At 31.6% G+C, this 27,921-nt stretch overlaps 2 protein-coding genes across 5 annotated transcripts in view; one reads left to right on the top strand and one right to left on the bottom strand.

Moving 5' to 3' along the window:
• Akap200 (A kinase anchor protein 200) overlaps positions 1–27,921 on the bottom strand; it is a 272,973-nt gene that overhangs the window by 191,533 nt on the left and 53,519 nt on the right. The gene's annotated exons all lie outside the window — the stretch shown is intronic.
• On the top strand, positions 5,172–27,605 carry LOC143190837 (uncharacterized). The gene is made up of 5 exons (XM_076395403.1): positions 5,172–5,407; positions 17,038–17,368; positions 18,281–18,646; positions 20,362–20,677; positions 27,384–27,605. The coding sequence occupies exons 1-5, from the start codon at positions 5,177–5,179 to the stop codon at positions 27,541–27,543; spliced, it is 1,404 nt and encodes a 467-aa protein (XP_076251518.1). The 5' UTR covers positions 5,172–5,176; the 3' UTR covers positions 27,544–27,605.

Genomic DNA, 27,921 nt, shown 5'->3' with positions numbered 1-27,921 from the left:
TTGTTATTCTTGGTGGTTTAACATACATTGGTTTCAAAATATGGAAATTTTTAAAGGTTATAAAATTCAAACAGCATCAATTTTATTTATAGTGGGAATTTTAGCTAGCAAATTTATAATACATCATTTTCAACGACCTGGAATAGGTATCAATATATGCCAAAATTTAATGATAACAAGAACAGTGAAGAAAATGATTCTTGTTGTGTTGGAAGTAGTCAAGTCATTAATGAGGTTTGTCCATCAAGAATAGTAGCAAAAACTATAGTAACTGGTAATAATTGTACATTTATTTTAAACATAATATATTTTAGTAATGATTTAATTTTTATTTTATAGCTAAGATGTAGCTACAATTTATTAAAAAGTAAAAGTCGAAGAATGTGAAATTCAGAGAATCAGAGAAGAAGTTAGACAACATTTTGCTAAGATATAAGAACAGTGTACAGTTGCTAACACCTGTAGACCTGGATCAAATAAACAAAATGTAAAACTAACAACGACACCCTAATGATCTAATGACAAGGAAAATACAATGCATTATTATATAAGAGTATAGATAAATAAATTATTGTTTTGTAAATATAATGATGTATTCACTGAGATGTCTTTCAGATTTAAAGTACTTTTAGGCTTGTAAATGTACAATATGATAATCGAAAGTCCGAGGTAGTCAATTCATTAATGAAATTTGTGGATCAAGAATAGTAGCGATAACATTTGGAGATTTTTAAGAAAATTTTACTGCTTTCATATATGGTGGTGGCTTTTTCGTTTGGTTTTAACTATATTGGTTGTGTTTGATCTAAACGATTTTGGTCTTTTTTATGGTTATGTTTATTTATATGGTTCTTGGAGTTCTTGTTAATTGTTCAAATATGTAAAATTATTTAAATATGGTGTATTTATAAAAATAGAAAGGCATACATTAAAATATAAAAGCAAATTATTTTTATTATTTCATTTTATTTAATAAATTTTAAAATAAAATGTGTTATTTCCAAAATTTTACCATTTTTATTTGCTTTCTGAACCTACTTAATTGCTTAATATATTCGACATTAAATCTAACAATAACGATAAAAAATAAGTAAATAAAGCGGTATATACACATGCGCCAAACTCTGATTATTCACTGTTTTAAAATTAAATGGAGCCACTATGCGCATGCGCCAAATCCGGAGATGTTGTGGCTTAATGTATCTTCAAAATAACCAGCTACTTTACTGATGAATCTCACTTTATCCAAAAACTAATCCTGTATAAGAAGACGTATTACAGTGGTGAAAAACCAAGAGTTAACAGACTATTATTCAAGCCTCTTGAGATTAATAGTTTCATGTCTTAACGTCGTACTATTTTGATTACAGTAACGTAATTGTTGTATTACGTACATATTAGGTTATGTAGTTTGATGCTGCCCTAATTAATCCAGAAAAAAAAACAAATAGAATTAAAAGGGTTTCGTATATATTAAGTGGATAATTCAACATTTGTGGGTTGCTTATTTAATATGAGGACTTTATTTATATTAATTTATATTTATAATCCAAAGTATTAAAATTATAGTAATTTTGGAACATCTCTTGAAATAATACTTTGGAAGCAATATCTTTTCCACCGAATTTGTGAAATGTCTCACTGTGATTTTTACGATTTAAAATATCAACGAGACCATTGATAATTTATTATTATCAGACAAGAAAATTAATGATGCATATCAAAATGAACAGAACGCCACTGTCAACGGCATTCATACAATTAATTCATAAGCTATCAAAGAAGGAGCAACGCCATAATAAATTGTGTTTGTCTTTTGGTCAGCAATCTCGACGTGTCAGCAGCCATTGTTTATCGGGTATATAATAAAAATTTACGCCACAAACAACATAATAATCGTTTGTGGCCTATAAGAGTCCCCCGATGCGATCGTAACAAATGTATTGTGTTGAAGACGGAACAATACCAAAAATGCATCAAGCGCGCAACTAAATTTCATTGTTTTTACGTAACATGTTTCCTTATAGCATTCTACCAGGAACTTATTAGATATGATCATAATTTTGTTATTATAATTTCGCATTAGCATCACCTATATCAATATTTAACCAAATATACCTTAACAAAAATAGTAATGTAGCGACCTTGAGGCATGCCGAATTTTACATCGTGGGGTATTTCCGATCATTCAGTAACCGACCATCGTTTGGTTTAGATGTGGCACCATCGACTGCCCAAGCCTCGTCTCTAGGTAACACCGCTGCCATCCCTTTTATCTATTTTGTATTTTCTACATTTTTATATATTGGTAATAAATAACGGTCACATAATGTAAACCACACTTTCATTTCGCTTTACCTCCATTCACCGAGCCATATCAATTTACCCTAAAGTAATATATAAAAATTAGATACAATAAAACATAAAACATGATATGATATGTAACTAAATTTACTTCATTCAACTTTAAATGACTTCCGGTCGAATTCAAGCAATGGTTTGGGTTCTGTTTACTTTAAGGTTATTGGTCACCTATTGCTTATAAGCTTGATAGGATATATATACCTGCGACTTCAGAAAACATCACAAGAGAGAACCTAGCGGGGTCAAATCCTATGATCTCGCTGAACGTAGTACTCATATCAATTACTATGATTCTATAGCGCTTGCTGTTGATGAGAGTCTAGTGTATCAAGTAGTCATTTTTGTGAATGTGGTACCACCTGGTGAACTACATGTGGCCTCGAGCTGTTCTATATATGGTAATTATACTGCCTGTATCCCAAAGCAAAATCGCGCGAAATTAAAGTTTGATACGAATTCTTCTGCACGACAAGTAATTCCTGCATCATGTTCTCTTTCACACTTACGAACATCGTTGATATTCTTGGTCGTTCTAGTGCTTCTTTGGCACACGGGTATGACTACCAAACCTTGGAGAGTTGGCAACAACTAGTTTTATAAAATATTTAGTTATATAAACATAACAATGTTGATTCAATTCATGTGATCTTTCAACTGTTTTCTTTTATGACATACAATTATACACATTATACACCGAAAAGGACCCTTTTTTGAACTTGTTACCACAGTTTGAATTGTGCTGGTTATTGGTTCTAGAGGGATGTCACGCTATATCACTTCATTAGAAATGTAGTACGGAACATATATAAACAACTATAGCACAACTTTTAACACTTTGTTTTGGAACCGCTGAATGATGAAAATATTAGAATTGCTAGAAGTACCCCAATTGAATTCCGTACTTATTAGTTAAAGATAACATTTAATTGAATTTAAAACCAGGTTGTTTTTGTGTGTGCTTCTTCCAAGTTAGACATGGGTTTAAATACAAGACAATATAATCAATATTCACACTGAAGGAATGCTCTTTTATGTAAGGTAAAAGTTACATTGGTAGATCTAGTTTCATTGGCTCTAGCTATTTTTATATTTTATTAAGGTATTTGGGGTCTCCTTTATGCGATCGTTGGGTCCTCATGATATGCTAATATTGCTATATCGTCTGCGAATGTTGCTAGAATAAAGGAGGTACAATATTGAATACAGTACACTGCCTTGTAGGACACCCCGATATATAGTTTCAATTTCTATTTCAATTATTCTAATAAGCCTCTTGACAAATAGTTTCTAATTTAATAAACTTATAGGTCGGCAGGAAGCAACCTATTCCGTTCTTTTCAGGTTTGATAATTATAATGATTTTAGCCACTTTCTAAAAGCTAGGGAAGTAATTCAGAAACACTGCATTAAACATAAATTATTAACTTATTAACATAACATAAATTAATTTTACGCACTTTTCTGATAAGTTATTAGAAGATTTTGTACGCTTAATTCATCCTCATTGTTATCTATTTAACATCCTTTATTGTAGTTTTTAACAAGATACATCGAGTAAAGCTGGTAATCGCCAGCTAGAAATGTAAACCATCCAACTTTAAGTGAAGCAGCAAATACGATAACTGCAGGTAAATTTCAAAGTAGAGCTGTTGAGCTTTATCGATATTTATTGCATTTTATTATATATTTTATTATATATATATATATATATATATAGATATATATATATATATATATACTAATTATACATTAATAGATATTAATAACAATACATTATATAGATACATAAAATTTATCTTTGATATTTATTACTTGGAATCAAACTCGCCTTCACTTAGTAGCGAAATTTCAATTATAAATAGCCATTTCATGAATCATGCATTTTTTTATAGGAAATACACATAATTTTCATTAATTAGAAATTATTTCTCATGGAACCGTGTTTTAGTGTCTCGGAACCCTTTTTCTGTTTCCTTCTTTTTCTAATTAACCATACTGAGACACATCATCACGTGGCGGTACAATTAGTTTAATTATCAATCACTATTATTAGTCACCTTTTAAATAAAGGACAGACTAGCGGAAGGTTTCAACACAATACCGCTATAGTAGTCTTTTTTTTTTTTTTTGTTCTGGCCTAAGAACCAGGCGGTGGAATGCATGACGCACATCTGGTCATGGAGACTTGCCCTGGAGTGACAAGTTGGACCGAGTTATGTGGGACTGCCTCTGGGCTTACCAATACACTAAACCGAAACCGCCTCACAGTTGACCCCTGTGGATCGCTACCGCTACTGCATTAAATTTGGGATATGGCACCCGCTGATCGGGCAGCCGTTACTGGGCACGAGGACCCGGCGATTCTATTGATTCGCGAACCTGAGTTAACACACGACTGGGTACTGTTGTATGGTGGCAAAAGTTATGACTGTAGCGACGGATGAGGTCGTTTCAGCCTGGAAAAGGGGGAGAGCTTAGCGGTGACACGGTGCTAAGCTCCCAGCATGTCGACCAGCTCGCGAACAAGCGCGTTTTCAGAAGAACTTGAGCTGAGTTGTTGTTTGTGAAATGATTGAGATATGAAGTGCTTGATTTCTGGAGTGTCAGTTTCCCTATGAATTTGATTATTTCTGACAAACCATGGAGCGTTTAATATTCTCCTGAGTAGCTTATTTTGGAAAACTTGAGCTATAGTAGTCCTATAATATAACATCTCATATATTTGCAGCTGCTATAACGTCAAAAACATTTTTTATTGCCCACATGACATGTAATGTATTGACATTTTGGCAGATATTGTCAAAAAAACATCATGTTACTCATTCTACAAATTATTTTTAATCTACTAGTGAATGGATATGCCAATAGAACGTTCTGCGGTGAACAAAGAAGTTTCTTAGAACCCACAGGCACAATAGAAACCAATGAAGACGTACCACTATACGAAAATTGTTCGTGGTCCATCATAACCCCAAAAAATAGTGTAATTTACATACAACTTTTGTATCTAATGTTAGACGATTATGAGTATGGTAGTAATAAGGTAAGATCAATTTATGACATGATAAGTTTACAAAAGTGCTATTAGCATTTTAAAGTAACAGGTCAATTGAAAAGTCCCCGGCCTACCACAGTAAAACACATATTTTTGGCAAAAATAGTTTTTTTATTCAACATAATTCCCTTCAAGGGTGATACACTGATTATAGCGACCCTCCAACTTTTCGATACAATTTTTTGTACGATTTGTCCTTTGTTTCAAAATAGGCCTCAGTTTCGGCGATCACCTCTTCATTCGACGAAAATTTCTTCCCAGCGAGCATTCCTTTGAGATATCAGAACAGGAAATAGTCGCTGGAGGCCAGATCTGGAGAATACGGTGGATGCTGAAGCAATTCGAAGCCCAATTCATGGATTCTTGCCATCGTTTTCACTGACTTATGACACGGTGCATTGTCTTGGTGAAGCAGCACTTTCTTTTTTTTTATAATGCGGCCGTTTTTCGGCGATTTCGTCCTTCAAACGGCCCAATAACGCTACGTAATAGTCGCTGTTGATGGTCCTTCCTTTTTTAATGTAGTCAATGAAAATTAATACATGCCCATCCCAAAATACAGATGCCATAACATTGCCAGCCGACTGTTGCGTTTTCCCACGCTTTGAAGCGGGTTCATCGTTTGCAGTCCACTTGGATGACTGTCAATAGAACTTCGAAGTGAAATTATGGAGCCACGTTTCATTCATTGTCACATATCGACGCAAAAACTTGGGTTTATTACGCTTGATCATCTTCAAACACTGCTTCGAATCATCAACTCGTCGTTGTTTTTGGTCAAAAGCGAGCTCTCGCGGCACCCACTTTGCACAGAGCTTTCTCATACCCTAATATTCGTGAATTATATGATGTTCACGTTCAGTTGATATGCTTAAAGTGTCTGCTATTCCATTCAATTTCAATTTACGGTCACTCAAAATCATCTTGTGGATTTTTTAAATGTTTTCGTCGGTAACAACCTCTTTTGGGCATCCACTGCGTTCACGTCTTAGCTGCTCATTTTACCACGTCTAAATTTAGCATACCAATCCTTGATGGTTGATTTTCGGGTAGTGTCCGGAAACTCGGCATCAAGCCAAGTTTTTGTTTCAACTGTATTGTTTCCCTTCAAAAAGCAATATTTTATCAACTCGCCAAATTCCTTTTTATCCATTTTTTTCGCAATAACAAAAGTTGCTTTACTCAAAATGCTGTAATTCACAAAGTAATGATCCGAAAGCTGTCAAATTTATACACCCACCTTTTGAAGATGAGGGCTAACTAAAAAACATATGAATTTAATTCTAATAGCGCCATTTATGTGTCAGGCCAGGGATTTTTCAATTGACCTGTTATTGCTGTATTATTTCAGTAATCAGCATTATTATAAAATAAATTTATGATAAACAAAATATGTAATTCTCTTTCAATTTAAATATTCAATATATTTTATTTAATTCTAATTTTACTAACTTACTTTCTATTTCTATATGCGACTGTATATACATATTGCATCGAACATAGTGACGATCGAATCTTTTTTTTTACCCTTTGTGATTCCACAATCTGCCCTATAGGCAATAAGTATTTCTTATGTCTATATTATATTTACATGGCATGCAGAAAATCACTTCATTAAGCGATCTTCTGTATAAAATATTATCTTAATTAATTAGTCTTATTGTAAAGCTTATTCCAAAGTATATATATGTCCAGTAATCAGATCAGGTGATGTTAAACGTACTTCACTATCACGTCGTATATTTAGCTGATTAGCAAGTACATTGGTATGCACTGGCACTCTTTCGAAGTACTTCACACAAACCCGTTGAATTACACTCGTTATAGGTTCTAGAGGAATATCGCGTTGTATCACTTGATTTGAAATATAGTACACAGCATTAACAATGGCACGCAACACTATCTTGGAACAGTTGAATGATGGATATATTAGATTTGCTAGCAGTACCCCATAGTTGGATTCCATATGACCAAATAGACTTGAGTATAGACTCATACAGCAACACCTTATAAATGATAACTTGGATTTCGCCCGATGAGCCAATACATTTGATATAATTTCAGTCCAAGTTGTTTTCATTTATAGAGTATGTGCTTCTTCCAGGTTAGACATCAATCTAAGTGCATACCAAGATATTTAACTTGTAATGCTTGGAGAGTTGACGATGATTGATATTCACTGGTGGACATGTTCTTCTACGCAGGGTAAACGTTACATGGGTGGATTTTGTTTCATTGACTTTAATTGCCATATCTTCAACCATAATTGTATTTGATCCAGGTGGGTTTGTAGGTTTATTGATGCTGTGGCCGGATCTTCATGGGATACCAAGATTGATGTGTCGTCTGCGTATGTTGCCACAGTAGTTATTTTTGTGGTGGGCAGATCGGCCGTATATAGAAGATACAGTAGTGGACCCAGTACACTACCTTGCGGAACTCCTGAATATATGGGATTATATAAGTTTCTTTAGTTTAACCTGCAAGCCCGTATGCCATACTTTGTCAAAAGCCTGAGATATATCTAGGAAAGCAGCCGAACAATATCTTTTGGCATTTAGGTCAGTGTTCATTTTATTTACGAGTCTGTACACTTGTTCTATAGTCCCATGCTTATTGCGAAACCCAAAACTGATGTTCTGGAATAATTTTTCTTTTTTTTTTATTATATAGTTCAGGTTCTTGATGTATAGTTTCTCGAAAACTTTCGAGATTATCGGTAATAAACTTAAAAGCCGGTAGGAGGTCACATCTTCTGGTATTATTCCTGGTTTAAGAATCATTAATATTTTAGCTACTTTCCAGATGCTAGGGAAGTAATTAATTTGTAGCATAGCATTAAATATAAATGTTAATAGTTTCATACCATTTTCTGATAGTTTATAGTAAAATTTTACCAGTAATTGAGTCATAACCAGGAGCTTTTTTAATATTAATTTCTCTCATTGTTTGTTTTGACCGTTAATTTCTCGTGCGGTAAGTCAATTTAAAATGGCGAATCCAGAAAGCTAGTAATTTTATATTCGTCAACTTTATGTAGCTGAGACTGAAAAGGTTTAAAAACATTTTTTAAGTGTTTTGAGAAAATGTCGGCCTTCTCTTTATTGCTTCTAGCCCAATTATTTTCGCTTGTTCTAATAGGTGGGTTATGCTGCTGGGGTCTCTTAAGCTTTCTTGTTGCTTTCCACAACGAGTAGTCTGTAGCGTCAGTTGGTGCCAAATTATCTAGGTATTCTTGAATGCCTTGGTTTTGTTCATTTTGAATTAGTTCTTTCAGCTCTTTTATTGCCCTATTAAATTTTCTATTATTCTATTCAGTCCTTTGCTGTTGCCAATTCCGTCTTTCTTCTCTTTTTCTGTATTGTACATCATATATGTGTATTTTTTCTTAGAAATATTTCATTGTTAGGAGTCGCGGAATATGCTGCCTCCTGTTAGTTCTATTATTGCACAGAGAAGGGGGTTTATCTTTGATGGCAATTTTTGAAGAAAGTGTTACTATAATTGGTGAATGATCAGAAGACAGGACAAAACATGATTCTGCATGACACTTTTTTGTATCAATATTTTTTGTAATACAGAAATCTATAGTATCTGGTTTTTTATTTCTGTCTGAAGGCCAATATGTTGGTTCACCAGTAGAGATATGTTGTAAATAATCTGTCTTTATTGCTTTTAGCAGTTCTCTACCTTTTGAGGTTATTATTCTTGAACCCCACATTAATTGTTTTGCATTGTAATCTCCTCCGGCTATAAATCTATTACCTAGCCTACTGAAGAATTCTTGAAAGTGTTCTGCCTTGTTGTTATGTTTGGGTGGGCAATAAATTGCAGACAGTGTTAATGGTCCATGGACTTCCTTTACGGTTATACTGGTTGCTTGCAGATAGTCTTTGCGGAATTTCTCTTTCTCGAAATGATTTATATGATCTGGAATGATTATGGCTGTACCCCATGTGCTTTATCATCAGGGTAATTTGTATGATAAAGTTTATATTTGGGAATTTTCAAATAATGTTTGTCCGTAAAATGTGTTTCGGAAAACATCATAATATCAATATTTTGTTCAGTTACGAACATTTTTAGTTCCCTGGCATGTTGTTGGAGCCCATTGTCATTCCAGACGGCGATTTTGTAACTAATGGTTTCAGGCATTAGGCAAGTTTGCTAACGACGGTTCTGAGTAGACCAAGCATCGTACTGATTTGATCCATTAGTTTGGCCATCATGTTTCCTAATCTAGAGATGTTGCTGCTAGTTTCAGTTGGTTGTGATGTGGTTTCTCGCTTTGAACCATTTTCAACCATTTGCGCATAAGTTATGTCTAGTTGACTTGGTCTGGTGAGTAGACTGGTAGATGTGGCTTGTTTTTGTAGCGGTTGTTGCCTTTTTTCTCTTAAGGCAGGATATACTTTCCGCTGCAGTTGTTTGCGAACTGCGCAGCCCTTGTAGTTCGCTGGATGATTTCTGTTACAGTTAGCACATTTCACTTTTTAATCGCGAACTTTACTAGTGAAATTTCCTGTTTTGTGTTCTCCTGCACATTTGACGCATCTAAATGATTTGCGACAATAAGTTTTTGTGTGCCCGTGCGCTTGACACCTCGTGCATTGTGGTATAATTCTTTTTGTGTGCGGTGGTTCGCATTTAATAATGTTGTTATGTCGTTGTCAAACAATTGAATTTTTATTGCTTCATAGCTCACTGTTTTAATTGTGTAGTTCGTAGTGATGGTTTTCAATAGGTCATGGATGTGTTTTATTACTCCTACCTTATAAACTGTTATTGGTGGTGGTTTGGGAACAACTTTTTCAGGGCTTGGTTGTATATTCTCTTCAATTTCTTCCTATAGGTCGTTAAAGCTGTTTTTTGTCTTTATTGGTTTCTGTAACCAATAGTCACTGATCCTTGTTTGTTTTCTCGCAATTTCTTCTTCGGGGCTTCTCAATCGTTTTTATTAATGACTGTAGTCCATTCTAATGGTGGAGTTTGCGTTATTGCTGATTGTTCTAATCTTATATCAAAGTGTGCAGGTGATTTGCTTGAATCGCTGTGGTTTGCCATTTTTAGATTTTTAATATTTTATATTATTTATTTCCAGGGGATAAAAAGATAAAATAAATACATTGTTTATTTCACGCACTTCATTTTTCACTTACGTATTATTTCTTGCACAAGTTTTTGACCAAAAATACTATAAATGAATTTCAAAAGGACTGTTGTAAAATAAGAGGAAATAATATTAAAACACTAATAAAAATGAGATGCAGTCTTTTTGTCTGGTCACGTAAACATGTATTCACTACACTTTAGGTCCGCTGAGGGACGGATAGCCACATCTGTTATGATCGAATAATGAACCTGATTCCACTTAATAGAAATCATCAAGCATTTTCCTTGTAGATGATTTACCGATTTTAATTTGAGGCAGAACCTACTACTCGAGCTCCAGTGTGATTTGGACCATAATTGCCTTATAGCCTAATTAAATAATTAATATTCAGAAGTATTTGTACAATATTGTTATTTTTCTAATTATTGCCCATCACTAGGCCCATATATATTTAAATTAACATAAATTTTTGTCTACACACTATATTCACTTTCTTTCAACATTTTCCGTCTACATATAAATATAACGGGCTAAACGAAAAAATTAATTTAAGCAGGTCCGAAGGAAACAGACGTGATTTCGCAGAAACCTCGTTATGATAGACAATACTTATAATGAAAATATTTATGACAGATCATTTATAAATGCTCGTAATTACACCAGCAGAAATATTATATTTTGACAAGAAATGTAAGCCTCGAACTTTCCTCCGGCATCCTAATTGAAAGAACATTCGGTCCCCAGAATTCAATTACCATAATATTTCCAACAGAGAAAGTTATTTTCGGCCTTAGCAGCCAGGTCCAGATCAATAAATCCATCAGATGGCAATTACGATAGCGTTATCCCCATAATAAATCTCATAAGATGATTATATCAAAAAGGTTTTCGAATTACGATTGTATCTGATAATTGGATAGACGTTTAGTACGTACAAATCTTGAAATCACACCATCAGACCATCCAGATTTAGATAATTGATGTGGTTTAACCGGTGTTGTAAGATCAATAATTATTAATTACGTACGATAATTTAATCACTTTGAAGGATAACAAATTCGGAATTACTTCATTTTAGTACTTCTTAGGAGCTTGCATGTATTCTGATCTTTTCTTTCACTTCCAAAAGGGATTTATTGAGAACATTTTTCCATCATTTACTACATTTTTTTCTATCCATATACACAAACAATCCATATCTTCCGGAGTATCCCATGACTATTTCAGTTAAGGATTGTTGTAGGAGATCCAGTTTTCATGGCCAGTCACAATAGTTTACAGAAAACTATTTTCTGCCTGGCAAACGGTTCGAAATGGTATATTTGGTCAATTCATCTGGTCGCCATTTTCCTTTCTTTAAGATCTCCCCTATTGTTCTGAAAACCGTTAATTTGTTAACTGTCAAGATGTGTTGATTGAGTACTTGAGCTCGGTAGTCGTGCAATTTATCCCGCAATTCATTATCACTTATCAAACATTTTGATTATCTAGACCATTCTTGGTCACCGACATCAAAATAACCACTTTTAAATCGTTCACATTCATGATTAGCGTGTGTGTACATTGAATAGCTAAATAAATTTTATTTTAGCTAGAAAAATATTAAAACCATCGATTATAACATTTTAACTATAGATATCGCTGATTAAAGCTGATTATGAAATACATGAAATATTGTGAAATAGAAATTGTTACATTTTAACGACATTGTTAAACAATTGTTTTAAAATTGTATATGAGTATGAGAGAAATCTTAGTATAAGAAAGCTGTATACTTTGAATTGTATACATTGAATTCGAAGATGGCTTACTTTATTTCATTCCAGAGATTTTATTAGTAAAGTTACATTGTGATCTAATGAACTACTAATTTCAAAAATTAGTTAATTTATCGTCAGTCATACATAAACGATAACATATTTTTTTTTAATTTGTTAAGGCTATTTGCAGTCGTGATTTTGCACATTCATATCATCATCTACATTATCTAATGAGTTATAATATACATTTGACACATGCCATTCATAATATTTATTCGTAAAATTCATGACAAATCACTAAAAGCTTGAATGCATTTATGACGGATAATTTACGCTGATCAGTTACCATTGGATTTCGCAAAATCAATAGATACTTTATCTAAACAACACATTAATCACGTACCATTACATTCTAATTCGTACAAAATATAAAACAATTCACAAGACTGCGGATTAATTGAGAGACTTTATTTTCATATTATAAATAAAAAATATGATGTATCACTATTATAGTGTTTGTATTCAATAAAACATTATATTACAATGAAAAACGATTAATTTGGAATTTTCCTAATAGATGGCTTTATTTATAAATAGCATATTTCTAGTAATATTTATTAAAGTCATACTATAGCGCCTTTACAAAATAACAGTATATAGAATATTTTTGATATAACATAAAGGTGGCGCCTTTCGTTTACTCAGTCGAAACTTATTGAGCTTTAAGAACGGAGATTCCATAAAGTTATTTTCAACATATATTGCTTTTTTACCTCCGAAATGGGGAATGGAATCCGAAAAGGGATATTAGCCCTGTCATTTGATAATCTATCCAAGTTTATATTGGGTATATCAAAATTTACGCAGTATTTGAATAATAAATAATGTTTTTATTGTATTCTTATTGGATCATAAAGTACGTACGACTAGTTTATATATTATGTAGAAAATATCCATAGCCATTTTGCATAAATGTGGCTAAATATCCTTGATGCAGCTTTGAATATTTTTCTTAAAAAAACTAATCATTAAGAGTTTTCTTTATTTCTTTTCCGTAGTGTCCACATATGCTACTATCATTGTCATATAATTCGCATGAACAAAGGTACAGAGGTAGTTGTAGAGTTGTTGGCCAAAAGTATATCTAAAAATTCAGGCTATTTTTATTATTATCTTTTGTATAACCGTAATCAAAATTTTATAATCAAGCTAAATTTCTAAGGATAATGGAAGGCTTTGCTAGCAATGTAACAAAAGCTCGTCGAGTGCGACTTTTAAAACAATTAGAAGGATTTTTTATATCGTTTATTATCAAGTATTATGGGTAAGACTTGGGTCTACCAGTGATTGACCAGTGGTCTACTCTGTGATTGATCAGAATCCGGTTACTCGGCTTCAAAACCACTTCGTATTGAAAAAGTGACAGCGTCATATTTTTTTGGGGATTCAAAAGGAATGTTATTCGAGGATTATTTACAAAATGAGTATTATAATACTTTTTGGAAAGATCGGATGTAGAAGTTCGTGAAAAAATGCTAGTTTTGGGTAAGAAACCATAAATTACCCAAGACTGCTTAAACAGCCCAAAAAAACATTACTGCATTTGTTTGACTATCCAACGTATTCGCAAGAATTAGCACCCTCTGACTTCTGGCTCGTCTCACATCGTTCTCAAAATTTTTTAAACACGTTCGTAGAAAACAAATTAATAAAACGAAAATAATAACATTAGTAAATCCAATTTTGTTATACTGTACGATCTCTTCTTATCTAGTAGATCTTCAGTTTATTATATTTTCTTATATTATTTCCCATATTATTATATATGATACTTGGCTATTGATGGAAATTTTCTGTTACGAAGTGCTACAATAGAACTACTCAATACTTATTACAATAAAAAAGTCATCGCAGTTCTTTTATTCAATTTATAGTCAACAAATAATAATAACTATATAAAATAAATAATAATAACAGTAAATATATATTCAATATGTTACTACCAATTAATTATATATTTGAAAAAGAATATGTCCTAATAAAAAATATTTTTTTAAGATATTCTATATTTATAATAAATTTATTTTCTAACTATCTTCGTCGATACTTTTAAGTTACATTAAAAAGTAAGTAAAACATAAGTCAAAATTTCAGAACAATTAAATAACAAAATATTTAATAGAAATTCTGCAAATAGATAATTTCTTTACTTTTTTAATTATATTAATTTCGTACATAAAAATATAGTTAAAATAATATTGTAAATATAATAGGAATTTAATGATTACAACGATTATTATGTACATATTTTGTTTAAAATGTTTTTTATGTGTTAAAAATCTAAGCTTGATTATTTTTTACTTTTTAGTGAGTTCCTTATTTTTATTTTTTGAAGTCGGTTCAATGTTAAAAATATTTTATTTTTTTTTTAGAGCTCGATATTTACTCAATAAGTTACGCAGTTATTTTACTAAGTATTACAATGCTAAGTAAAAGCAGCTTGTATGATGAAAAATAGGAATAAAGATATAATGATTAAAAATAAGAAACGTTTCAGGCTCTGGGGTCCGCTATCTAGCATAGGTGATTTGACAAATCTTCTAACCAAACTAGAAGAACAACCAAAAGTTGTTGCCCCCGCGACCTCCGCGTGTCAGCTGAACGCAATAACCATTACAGCATAGAAGTAGTTGCCGCAATATTTTTACTGCTTCTCATATAATATGGTTAGTACTTAAAAAGAAAATTGATTGGCATTTGCACTGAACGACTTCCGATTTTCCATCACATCAACAAGCAATAGCATTATACACAAATATCTGATTATTTTAGATAAAAAAATATGTGAAAACTTTGTATGTGTCTTTGAAATCTGAGGGTTTCCGTCGATTTCCCCGTATTCCGCCAAAAGATTCTGACTTTGTTCCAATGGGACCACGTCAGAAGAACACTCTTTCGAATAAAAGAAGAATTTTTGAAAATCAGTCCATAATGGACGGAGATGTCAGGTGTTGATATTATATTATCCATGCCCTCTATATCATATCAATAATTCTCAATAATTGCCTGTTTGAAATGAAAAAATGATCAGAATACAGAGCTAGCAAGATTAATTCATCACGCATTTATATTTTTAACATTTGAATCTTTTCTATATATACAGTCGAATATAGAACATCTCCCTCTTTTGAAGTCGGTTAAAAAAGCCTACCGAATTCCAATTCGGATTGACTGAAAATGTAACTACGAAACGTTTCAACATCGCGTATTTACCAAACAAAAAAGAAGATTTCTCTATGGCGTATTGTAACCAGCCATAAAAAGTAGTACTTAATTATGAGAATCCCAAGAGAAAAAAGTTAGTGGGTTAGTACAATAACATATTTCTTTGAATATTTATTGCCATGGAGTTACTTAAACTGTTTCTGTAGATGTAAACCGACCGATCAAATGAACAACGTATAGTTGCAAAAAAGGCCACAACAACTAATGGACGCAAAGCCCTTCTCGCTTACACGTTGTAGAGTTGTGGGTACACTGTTGTAACTCAAATGGGAAGTTCTGTCGCATCCAGCATACTTACTAGACGTAGCACCTCCTGATCACCATTTATTCAGATCGATAATATGGCAGGCACATATTTCGAAATGCTGAACAAGTGCGAAAATAGGTAGATGATTTAATCTACCTACCTAACAATGTTCTTTCGACAAGGCATTTGTATATTTCCATAAAGAGGAAAAAAGGTTGTAGAAAATAATGGAAAATATTTTGATTAATATAAATTGAATTTGTCCTTCCGAATAAAGACCATTAAAAAGTGAAGAAATAGTCAGAATACATGCAAGCACCTAATTATCATCCCAAGATGTCAATTAATCAATAAACCAAAATTATATAATATAAAAACAAAAAGTAAACGATAATAGCAATAATAAAATCAGTATTTATCGACATTTCTATGACATCCAGTGATTGAAATATTATTCTTGTTGAATGATCTGTAACGTTTGCTTTGTTTAAAAAATATGACAACATTGCAGATCAACTTCATTTAAACTATTTGCATACAAGATCACTGATCTACGTACAACGTTTTAAAATAAATCACCATATTTTTACATACCTAAATTGTGTTGACGTATTTTATAACTTTTCTTGAAATTATTTGAAGTAAAGTGTGTACTATTTTTAAGAATATAATAGTCATTTTAGATGATTATTTTAAAAAATCCACAGAAGAAACATTAAAAAACGGAAGATAAGAAGGTTCATGTCGTCGGAATGTAAACAATGATGTTAAAAGTAAAAATAAGTGAAATTTCCAATAAAGCTATTCTACAAATAAAATATAGCATATCAAAGCATAAATACAATTAAATATAATAATTAAAAACTGTCCTATTATATATAGTATACGTATCGTATAATAGATATTTAGTTAAACCAGCAATACCATTTTTGTCATTCGATTCTCATAATTTAATAGTATATAACTAAATTGTTAACAAAATATTTTGTTTCGAAAATAAATATTTCAAAATTTCAGACCAACAAAGATTAAATTTTATTCTAAATACCCCCAAAATGTAAATATTGGTGTAATCATAAAATTTGTTTAATTTAAACTATTTAAAAGCAACAAAAAATTAAATAATATTTATATTAGTATTATTTATGTAATATGTAATGACACGATACAGTTAAAATATTTTTATTAACCATGGACGTATGACTCCTTACAGATTAACTGCTTGTCAATCCGCAATCCAGAGAATATTATCTACTTGAATATGTGTAATCAGAACAAGTCTCATATAAAAACCATTGCTATACCCTCAAACAAATTGACAATCGATTTAACCATTGAATCCGGAAGTGGTTTGATGTTAACGTATACAAGTTACATGTTAAACGTGACCTATGAAGAAATGAAATGTTCGAAATATCGACTAGAGCAAAGGAAAGGTCAAGAAGCTTGCATTAACGGTATGTTGGTGGACGATATAACATGTAACATGGGTACAGCACCATGTGGAAATATGTGTTATGATTTAGAAGAAGAGCGATGTAACGGTTAGTGAAAGATTTATAACTATTTTCTATTTCTTTCGTTTAATTTAAATTTCTATTCAATTACAGTTTAAACTTTTGACCTCAAATTTCAACCTATCACTAAAATTCCTAGATCAATGTTCATAAAAACATTATTAATTATTGAGTTAACTTAATTAACAACTAGAACACTATCGTACTTTCGGAATATATTAAAATTCGTTGAACAAATACAACTCATGATATATAAACAAATGAATACAAAATCAGTGGTATGTTGTGTATTGTCGATGTATATGTAGGCAAGTTTGATTAAATTTTAAAAAATCTTTAAGAAATTAATACAAAAATATAAGATAAGATAAAATACAAAATAAACTAACAGCATTATAGGCAGGTATTATATCGATCTATTAAAAAGGAAGTATCGGCTAATACTATTAAATAGATATCAAAATAGATATAAGATACACTCTGGTTTATAAAAAAAAGTGATCTTCGACAACATGCCGAAACAAAAGTCAACTATGCACAACTAAAAATGAACAAAATAGGCTCAGTGAAACGTTATGAGATAAAAGTACAGTTGCTTATAGAAAAATATATGAATATAGTTAGATGGAAAACAATTTACAAATTTCAGTTTTAAAATGCTTATTAAACGTAACTTAGGACATTCTTGAATAAGTTTAGTCATTTTATAGAAGAATAGGAGCGTTATCAGTTTCGAAATTGATAAGGTTATTCTATATCAACGACATGTGAAATGTTAGCCATATTTGTCGAATCAATCACTTTTCAAAGCTGTTACCTTATCTTTTAAAATGCAAAAAGAAAAAGGTTTTCTATAAAAGAATTTTTTCAATTTTTCAACTGCTGAATTTTTATCAATTCTTATACGTACAATAATTTATTAAATTACTGTTTCCATAGGTGTCTTAGATTGCCCCAACGGCGAGGATGAATTAGGGTGTGACTATAAAAAATGCCCGAACAATATATCATGCTTCAATCAGACGAAATGTATTAGTGTCCATCAAGTTTGCGACGGCAAAGCCGATTGCGACAATGACTTTGACGAGTCCCACTGTTACTCGTTCTCTTGTTCGAATGAGAATTGTTATTTGAAAGAGCATAGTAATCTGGAAGATGGTGGAAACAGTATATACGTTACGGTTGTTATAGTCGTTATTTTGTTGATAATTTTTCTTAGTCTAATATTTAGATGTTTGATATCGAGAAATTCCGTAAGAGATACTTTAGTCAACCATCTTGACATACCATTACCTCCTTTTACCGGTAAGTATTTGGATCAACATAGATAAACAGTTAAAATATTATGTATATCGAAATATATTTTATATCACATGCTTACATGCATATTGATCAGTGACATCTACTGCTGAAACAACCTCACTTAATTATTAAAATCGATGGCTTTGATATTGCTCTACATAAAATAATAGTTTTACATTTAGTATTACTGAGTTTTTTACTCTACACAGATTCTAATAATGAACCGCTTAAACGTGCATTTTCAATATTAATTACTTTTATTGTTTAATTTGAAGAAATCTGCTGCCTAAGCTCATCAAACACTTTTAAAAACTTATGGTTATGTTTCTCCATTTTTTCCCAATTGGTTTCAATGATTTAAAAGTGGACTAAAAAATCCGAAGACCCTAAACTGCAAAAACTGACAACGATTTTCAGAGTCAAAATAGCTATCACACGAATTGACTGAAAAGGCCATTTCGCACCGTTACAAAATCACGGCTTCATTGCTTACCAGGAAAAGTAAACTTACTAAGACAATCCCAAGCGCAAAACATCTTGGGTTAGTCCACAGGCCATAAAGTCTTCCAGGTTGTAGAATCATGTAGAAGATATAGTGTATTACGCGCCGAGTGAAACTACTACTGCAGATATATATCGATATGGCGAACAAATTAAACGACGTATTATTAAATAAAAGACATAGAAGAGTTTTGAAGGATATACTGTTGCAGGTAAAATTGGAAGTTCTTCTCAAAGTACTCACAGGACATAAAAAGGCCATTTTGAAGTGAAAGAATGCAAGCATATAATATTAATGGATAATGAATGTCTGAATTACTGATACTTATATCATAATATAATTTATGACATATAATGATGAATAACTCAATTTAAATTGAGGTTACTTGATTTGTTAACTAAGTTATGATTAAGGTTACATGAACTAAAGTAGTTTTGAAACTAAATGGAAGATATTACGTAACAATCTCAATTAATTTAAAAATTTGGACGTTATGAACATGTCCAGTAAAAAAATGCAGCAACAAAATAATGTTGGAAATAAATATTATATAATAATAATTTTATTGAATTTAATACAAGAAATTAACACAAACAAGAAAACATATTATATATATTATAGATATAATACAGTCCCGTTTGAATGATCCTTGAATCTTCAATACAGTTATATATGTTTTCGGTTTATAAAATGATTGATTTTAATGTGTTTAGTAGTAGTGAATTTATATATTAATGGATTAAAATGGTATGAAAAAAATATTCCTGCAAAATATGGTCAATATGTTTCTCTAAAACCCTCAACTGTGCTTTTACGCTCATCAATAATCAGATATAGATTGTATGTTAGAAAAGAAGCCCACACCATAGTCATGCAAGTCCTGATATAACCAATCCCAACTAAAAATGCATGGCTTATAGTTAAGAGAATATTGTCGATATTAATTGAAATAACAACAGCCAATGACATCCCAAATCGAATTGAAATTGAAAAAAATATGGCTATAACTTAAAACTTTTGAAATAAAAATCTGACAAATCTGACAAAGTTATGTGCCTAACGATTCCATCCCTTTGATAAAGAAGATTTCGTTCAAGAAACGAAATGAAGATGCTAATTAATCAATTACCGTTATAAAATACCTAAAATTAATAATTTTATTTTGTCTCAAATGATTAAACGCAGCTCACCAAACATATAAACCAATGCTTACTAGGTCCAGAAGATAACGCATATCCCTTTGAAGATTTAACATATAGCGATGATGACTTCCAACCTGGCGGTGAGGTATTTGAGACAATCTCCCACAACGTTGATAAAATTAAAGAAAAACGCAAACATCTGACTGAATCGGAACGAACTGAGGTTATTCACGTCAAGCCACTAGGAATAAGACCAACCCATGAGAAGCATCTTAATGATGGCATGCGAATGGTACTTAGTGAAGAACTGGCGGCACTGGCAACGTTGAAGATAACTAGAGATAGATGTCGCGGTTTAAGAAAGGCGAAGAGTGAAGAAAAACCATTTACGTAAGTATATATCTATTTAAGTTTCCTGCTTCGAAGGTTACAGTGTGTTATTAGCGCGTTCATTTTAATCATATAAAATGCCGAAGTTAATTTTCCTACTTGGTTTGATGGTATAGCCTGGTTTTAAATTTGCATTGGCTCTAACATAAAAATTACAAAATTATTATAAAATATCGATTAACAAGAACCTTTAGGATTTTATATCATATAATTTTATTTATTATCAACCATATATTTTCTACCATTAATTTTATACATAAATGAGATGAATTTTATATATAACAGTCCGTATAATAACGTATTCACCGATATTAATTATTATTATGAAAATATTGATATTTTTGGGCGATATTTTTTTGCCCGATATATCGATATTTTTTTTGGCCGATATATTTCGATTTTTTTTAAAATAAATTCAATAAAAATTTTAAACCTTGAAAACAGGTACTTAATTTTAAATGTTTGTTAAAATTCCACCAAAAACATCCCTACTTTTGAAAATATTTATAAAAAATATAGATCTTTTTAAGCTAATATTTCACTATTTTTATTTTAACTTAAATATATTGATATTTTTTTCTACACTAGTAATTACACACAATTGAGCAACGTCTTCTTCAGGACATACATGTAGTTGTCATTTCATAGAATTTTCTAAGTTGATTAACCAAGTGTACTCGAGTACCTGCACCCTATGTTTTTTTTTTCGTTTTCCAGGATGACCAGCTAGAACCAAATGGTCTTTTGGTGATGTCGCTTCGGGTTCTTCGGTTTGTCGTATCTGGTTTAACTACTGGGGTTTATGGATGTGTAGGCATTATTATAATTAATCAGATTGTTTTCGTATTCTAAGGCGCCTAGAGAGAGCCTCACACTGAACATGTTCCTGAAGTTTTTCACGAACGGGATGCCTGATTCTAGATGTGTATTCGCGTTCCTCATAAACAATGGGGCATTGAGTAAGGCGCGGACTTTTTTGGATTGGAACACTTATGGAAAGTTGTGTCTCGGAGACATACGTGTACCACACCTGTGCTCCATAGAGGCTGACTGGAGGGACTAACATTTTATACAGAGTCGCTTTTTGAGGGATTGAGAGTTTGCTTTTTCTGCAGAGGAGTGGAAATAGTAGGCTGTACATGCTATTGTGTTTGCAAATAGTATGCTGAATTTGGGTTGACCATTGGAACCAACGGTCGAAGGAACGACCTTCTGGAAGCAGGGGATAGGGTCTTTTTCACTTTGGAGGCGGTATGCGCGAAACTCCTCCTTGCGTTGGAACAGAATATCCTGAGTTTTGCTCGGGTTTATCTGCAGTCGCTAGAATTCATACCACGTAATGGCCTAGTTGAGTTGAACGTAGAGTCTGTCACGGATGGGGTCGGGGCTGTAACCGGTGAAGAAGAAAGCTGTGTTATCTGCATAAAATGCTGTGTGTGATTGCTTAGGAAGTGGGAAATCAGTTATATAAAGCTCCTGCAGAGATTTGTTTCCGACAGGAGACTGTATTGCCGATTTTTATTTTAAAGGATCTATTTTTCAAGTATGACTGAATCAGGAAAATTAAGTAATACGGTAGACCTAATTGATTTGTTTTAACGATTAGGGCGTTGTGCCCTACTTGATCGAAAGCTCTGGATACATCTATAGCTTGATGGAGACTTGAGTGTTTGGTATGGAAACCGAATTGCTCATCAGGGATTATGAGGTACGCGTCAGTGAAATTGTTTAGAGCGTGTAATATCGCTTTTTCGGCAAGTTTAGAGAGTGAACAAATCAGACTGATGAGCCTGTAGTCGGAAGGATTTGACTTGACTTTCTTCTTAGGGATAACAGCGACAAGCACATATTTCCAAATTTTTGGGAAATGCTTCAACCTCAGGATGGAGTTAATGATATTGGAAAACTTGCTGATGAGGTTTTTCAGATGGTTTGCTGTGATTCCACCTGGGACATAGTCTCCATGTGTAAATAAATCCATGTCCATTTGATTTATGTATTTTTCTTTCAAAATTTGATTTTCCTCAACAAGAGAGCAAGTCAAGGTCATTCTAAAGATCGCCTTAGGACTACCACCAAGCTTTGGAACTATCTGTGTGGGAGACTAATAAGAGTACTAGAGTAGTCAAATACATAATTGTTATATGTGAAAATGGGTATATACAAAATGACTTGGTACATGAGAAACATCGAGATCTTCAGAAAAGCACATTATATCAGAGTTACATGAATATCAGAGTTGCATGAAAACACTCTTCACCCGCATATTTTACAAACATAGTAAAATATTTTAAAAGTAATTTTTATTCAATTAGTTTCAATTAAAGTTCAAACTAGTTCACACAGGACGTAGCGTGATCAACATCCTATCAAAACACAATTATATTAGATGCTATCTGTATTATGATATGTTTTTTACTTGAAAAAGGCAAGAAAATACCAGCATATTTAACAAACTCAGTAAAAATAACTCGAGAGTTATTCTTTCTATGTAAGTTTTAATTTCACACAGGACTCTGTGTGATCCACATTCTATCAAAATTCAATTATATTAAGCGTATTCTATTTTAGTACTTTAAAAAGACAAGATAGTACCCGCATATTTTACAAACACAATGAAAATAGCTCATACTCAATTAACTTCAATTTCACGGAGGACGTTGTGTGATCAACACCCTATAAAAATTCAATTATATCAGGCGCGAGTTATATTCTATCATTTTTTTACTTTAAAAAGGCAAGATAGAAAACAAGATAAGCTCAAAAAATTTGTTCTGGAATCATATCAAATGCCAATTATTTGATATAAAGAAAATTAAATAATGTATTAATGTTTTCCAAAAACAAATGATAATCAGAAATGTTAAAAATGATTTTAACTAATTAACGTATTAAGACAAGTAGAAGAAAATTCCTACACATAAATTGGTAATATAAATATTTAAATAATTTAAAAAATAACATCAGATTTGAAAATATTCAAACAAAAACGAAAAAAGAACTATAATCATCTTTAATATACGAAAACTAGAATGGTCTGCTGGATCATAACAACGACAGACTGCACATTGTGCAAAAAATAAACTCTCAAACCAAGAAAACAGAACAATTGGAAAATTTCACCGCATGCGCCACCATATTCAGCGGACAACATCCTTTATTCCGTTGCAGCGGCTTACCGACCACCCTAAAAAGAAGAAAACCGAACTAAATGATGTTAATGTGCCGGCCGTGTACTTTTATCGTCGAAATTTCAGGAAGTTTTGTGCAACTGCAGATTTAAAATTTTAGTTATTACAGAGCATGTTTATTATTACCGGGTAAAGAAATATTCACGTAAAAATGCTAGTAGTATTAAAACTAAACCTGGATGGAATATAAGAAAAAAATAAACGTAGAATTAAAACTTAATTTTATATCATTAAGGTAATCTAGTTACTAACTTAAATTACAATTAAACAAGACCTACTGGAAATAAAGCAATTACAAATAAGAAGGGCAACACAACACTCAGTAAGTCTTCGGTCAGACACATTCAATACAATAGCATAATTTAATCAAACAATATTTTAGAATGATTGATCTTTAAAATATTTAAACTATGTTGTCAGGCCTAAAATAAACAACATAACACCGAATAATTCGCTTAAAAAGTTATTCAATATACAGGCCGCCTTGACAGAAACCTGTTGTGGCGACCGCCACGACCCTTTAGGCCACCACGAATTCACCAACAACAAGTACAAAGGTTGGCAACGCCAGTGGATTGGTACCATGCAGTTCCAGGCTATAAAAGACTATCACGACGACCTCTCGCTCTCTTTTCTATTCTCCATCCCTTTGTAACAGTACCACTTCCACAGCGGTACCGTACTTCCTCAACCTAACCTAATATCCTGTCAATTTTCCCGTCGACCACTTGTATAATTTAATATTAAAATAAACAGTATTTCTTCAACCGTGTTTTCAGTTCTCGTGCAAATTCCTTCCAAAATAGTAGTGAGTGTTCAGACAAATAATCGCAGCGGCAGCCACACATTTCGACCGACTGACCGACCCGACGAATATTCCTACACTATTAATCACAACTACGAATTAGAGCTGTCATTATTTGTCAACCGTTTTGAACTGTTGTATTTTGAAAAAATAATAAATACTACAAGTAGGTGATACACCAAACGTGATTCTTCTCTAATGTAACCATATACAATGGCGGTAACATGGCTTGACCTCAGCGAATGTTCATTGAGTAAGACAATAATCTCAAAACCACAATTTCCACAATTTATTTCTAAAACATTTTGAAAGTTTAAAGGTTTAGTTTATGCTCATGTTGAAATTCTTTCACTATGTTTAGCTTTATTCCATATAATATTGCCGAAATAAAAACCACATAATTTTAAATTAACAAGTACTTAAAAAATAAGCCTCATCGTCATTGGATGTTATTGCAACCTTAAACAAACTTCAATCAAAAAAATAGAAGAATCTTTAAGAAAGTGTCCTTGAAGAGATTATACTAAATTTAAATTATTTTAGGAGATATTTATTTACAATCAAAAACGCAAAAGCAAAAACTAAAACGCAATAAATACGCAAAAACGACGACACAAAAAAAACGCAATATCTGAGGAAATCTCTAGTTAAACACAAACATGTTCATGGTTCATGGATTTTACAGTATAAAGCTTATTAAATTCTAATAGAAATGTAAACGTATTCATAAAAAGTATTCAACCTAAAAAGTTACGTATTCATTCTCCAGATACAAGAGAAAACCTCATCGGAATTATTTTAAATTAATTTCCAAATGTTTTTACGTTTTTATATTTACTTTTTAACATTTCTAACTGCATATTAAATAATCACTGAAACATAATTAATGGTTTTGTAATAATAAACTCAAATAAAAAATCCAATGACAACTAATATACAAATAGTAGCTACTAATTATTACACTTGTAATTATGAATGGTACTATACTCGTAAATTTTCTGTACTATTCCATTATTCATTATGTTATCTCGATTAAAAATACCATTCACAACGATCAAATATATAATACAATTAAACATAATTTATTTCATGAATGTTCGTGTGGTTTTTTAACAACCTATTACTACTGCTATTTTAAACTAATTGATTTAAAAATGAATTATGACTATATATTATCGATTTTAACAGATATGTTTAATTTATGCAGGTGTCTTAAATAGTAAGTCCAGATAATTAACGAAACCGCACGCAGTGCTGACCTACATATTTAATATCTAAACATAGCCTACCTACAATTAACATACAAAATACTAAATCCAGAAATTAACTCTTATTAATTTTTCGCTCAATAAGTATTTATTGAAAAAAATGGTGAGTTAAGTTCAATCAAAACCTTTTAATAAAATTTTCACCTACAACTTTTTAAAATTACAACAATGTATCTTTCACATCTTTTACAGATACAGCGTTAGCTATCCCGATAAAATATCGATTTTTCAAAAAATATCTATATTTTTGGCCCATATATCGACATTTTTTTTCAACCATGATTTGACTATAAGATTGCAGAATATTATACATAGCTGGGATATTGTGGGGGCATTGCTATAAGGTTTCAACAAAAAATGAAGAAATGTGGCAATATAATGTATTGAACATAACAAACTTGATATCAAGTCATCAAGCATATCAAGTCAATATGTATTTGCTCTATTATTTCGAAACATTACTTGCTTCTTTATTATTGAGAAAAGTATTTTATTAATTGAAAAGTTATTTCATTGTTATCCCGTTTGACAATTATTACACTTTACCAGAATTAATTTCCAATGTCCCATAATAGTGTTTGAATTAAAGCAATCCGAAGCGAAATATGCAAAATCATCTCCAACTAACTAAATACATCATTAGTAAAATATTAGTTATCATATTAATATACACAATTTGTATGTTCTCCGTTTAATCTTGTCTAAACGACTTTAAATAATCACTTACATAATATGTATACCTTTAACGGGATATTGAACTATCACATCAGAACTAAGACTATCCTGGTGTTTTGTAATAAAACAGACAAACAATAGTTTTACTATACATTATATTAAATTTCTTTTAAGGAATAAGTAAAAAAAGTGAAAAACTTAATAACCCAAAAAGTTACAGGCTGATGGTTGATGTACCGGGTGTCAAAAAAATGCAGCGCTGTTGACGCGATTGCAACCTGAATCTGAGAAATCCCAAAAGAAAGAAAATTCTTAATCTAGTGCTTCTATCGTACAAAGTAAAAAATGTGAAACAAAATTATTTTCACCAAATCATGCCTGAAAAACGATCAATATTTTACTATTTTTTCACATTTTCTAATTTTTGAAACTTGAGAAATCCTGTTAACCATCTCTGAAAAAGTAGTATTGAGGAAAAAGCATTTAGATGCCGTGTTACTAAAACAATTATATCCCCGAAAGTAATTTAAAATTTGAAAACTTCTTTTAAAGGTATATTCTTAAAGAATTAAGCTTGTAATATATAAAAAAAACAATTTTCTAGACTAGAAGATCCCTTAAAAATATTGGAAGCTCATTTATAGTATAAATTTTAAATTTAAATCACTAAAACTATAAAAAATAATATTTGGCCTATTTAATTAATTACTATTATAATAAATACTATTATAAAATTAACATTCATCAGTAATTCTTCTTTCTTTTAGAAAATTATTGTTCATTGACAACAAAGATGAAGAAAGTTCCGATGAGTACGAAGATAAAGGAGAAGGTTGCAGCACCTGGTCTAACATAAAGCTTAAGAAAAAATCGAAAAGTGATGGCGACCAATATCTGAAAAGAAAATTAGCAGATACAATAGTCTAATATATTATGAAAGATTTAGGTAGTAAGAACAATGTCGAAGTCGTAATGAAAAACATTAAATAAACGTTGGGTTAAGACTTATATTGACGCCTTTAATAGCCGCACATTTGTTTGCACTGTTCCGAAAATCGCAACATCTGTAAAGAATGCCAACGCCTATTTAACTTAACGGGGAATTCTCACGATCCAGATATTTAATGGCATTGTTGACTCAGCACAACAGTGAAACTGGTGAAGTTAGAAGCGTAAACGTTTTGTTTCTTTCTCAAAATTAGAATATTTTTCAATATTTTTTGTTGGGCAACACGAAATTTTTCAATACTTAATTCTTTGTTGAAAAATAAATTTCATTATTATTAGAACAATATTAATAGAATA

This window comes from Rhynchophorus ferrugineus, unplaced genomic scaffold (assembly GCF_030347505.1).
Source record: "Rhynchophorus ferrugineus isolate W39M unplaced genomic scaffold, kcgeb_rfMv2 rfM2, whole genome shotgun sequence".
In the NCBI taxonomy this organism is placed as follows: Eukaryota; Metazoa; Arthropoda; class Insecta; order Coleoptera; family Curculionidae; genus Rhynchophorus; species Rhynchophorus ferrugineus.
The sequence above is the reverse complement of the archived record's forward strand: the minus strand, read 5'-3'. Positions and strand labels throughout refer to the sequence as shown.

Excerpts from the sequence above, each read along its gene's own strand:
- LOC143190837 (XM_076395403.1), top strand. The coding sequence starts at position 5,177 with ATGTTACTCATTCTACAAATTATTTTTAATCTACTAGTGAATGGATAT. Across the intron at positions 17,369-18,280 it reads AGAAGAAGAGCGATGTAACG|GTGTCTTAGATTGCCCCAAC; the intron begins GTTAGTGAAAGA and ends CTGTTTCCATAG. Across the intron at positions 20,678-27,383 it reads AGTGAAGAAAAACCATTTAC|AAAATTATTGTTCATTGACA; the intron begins GTAAGTATATAT and ends TCTTTCTTTTAG.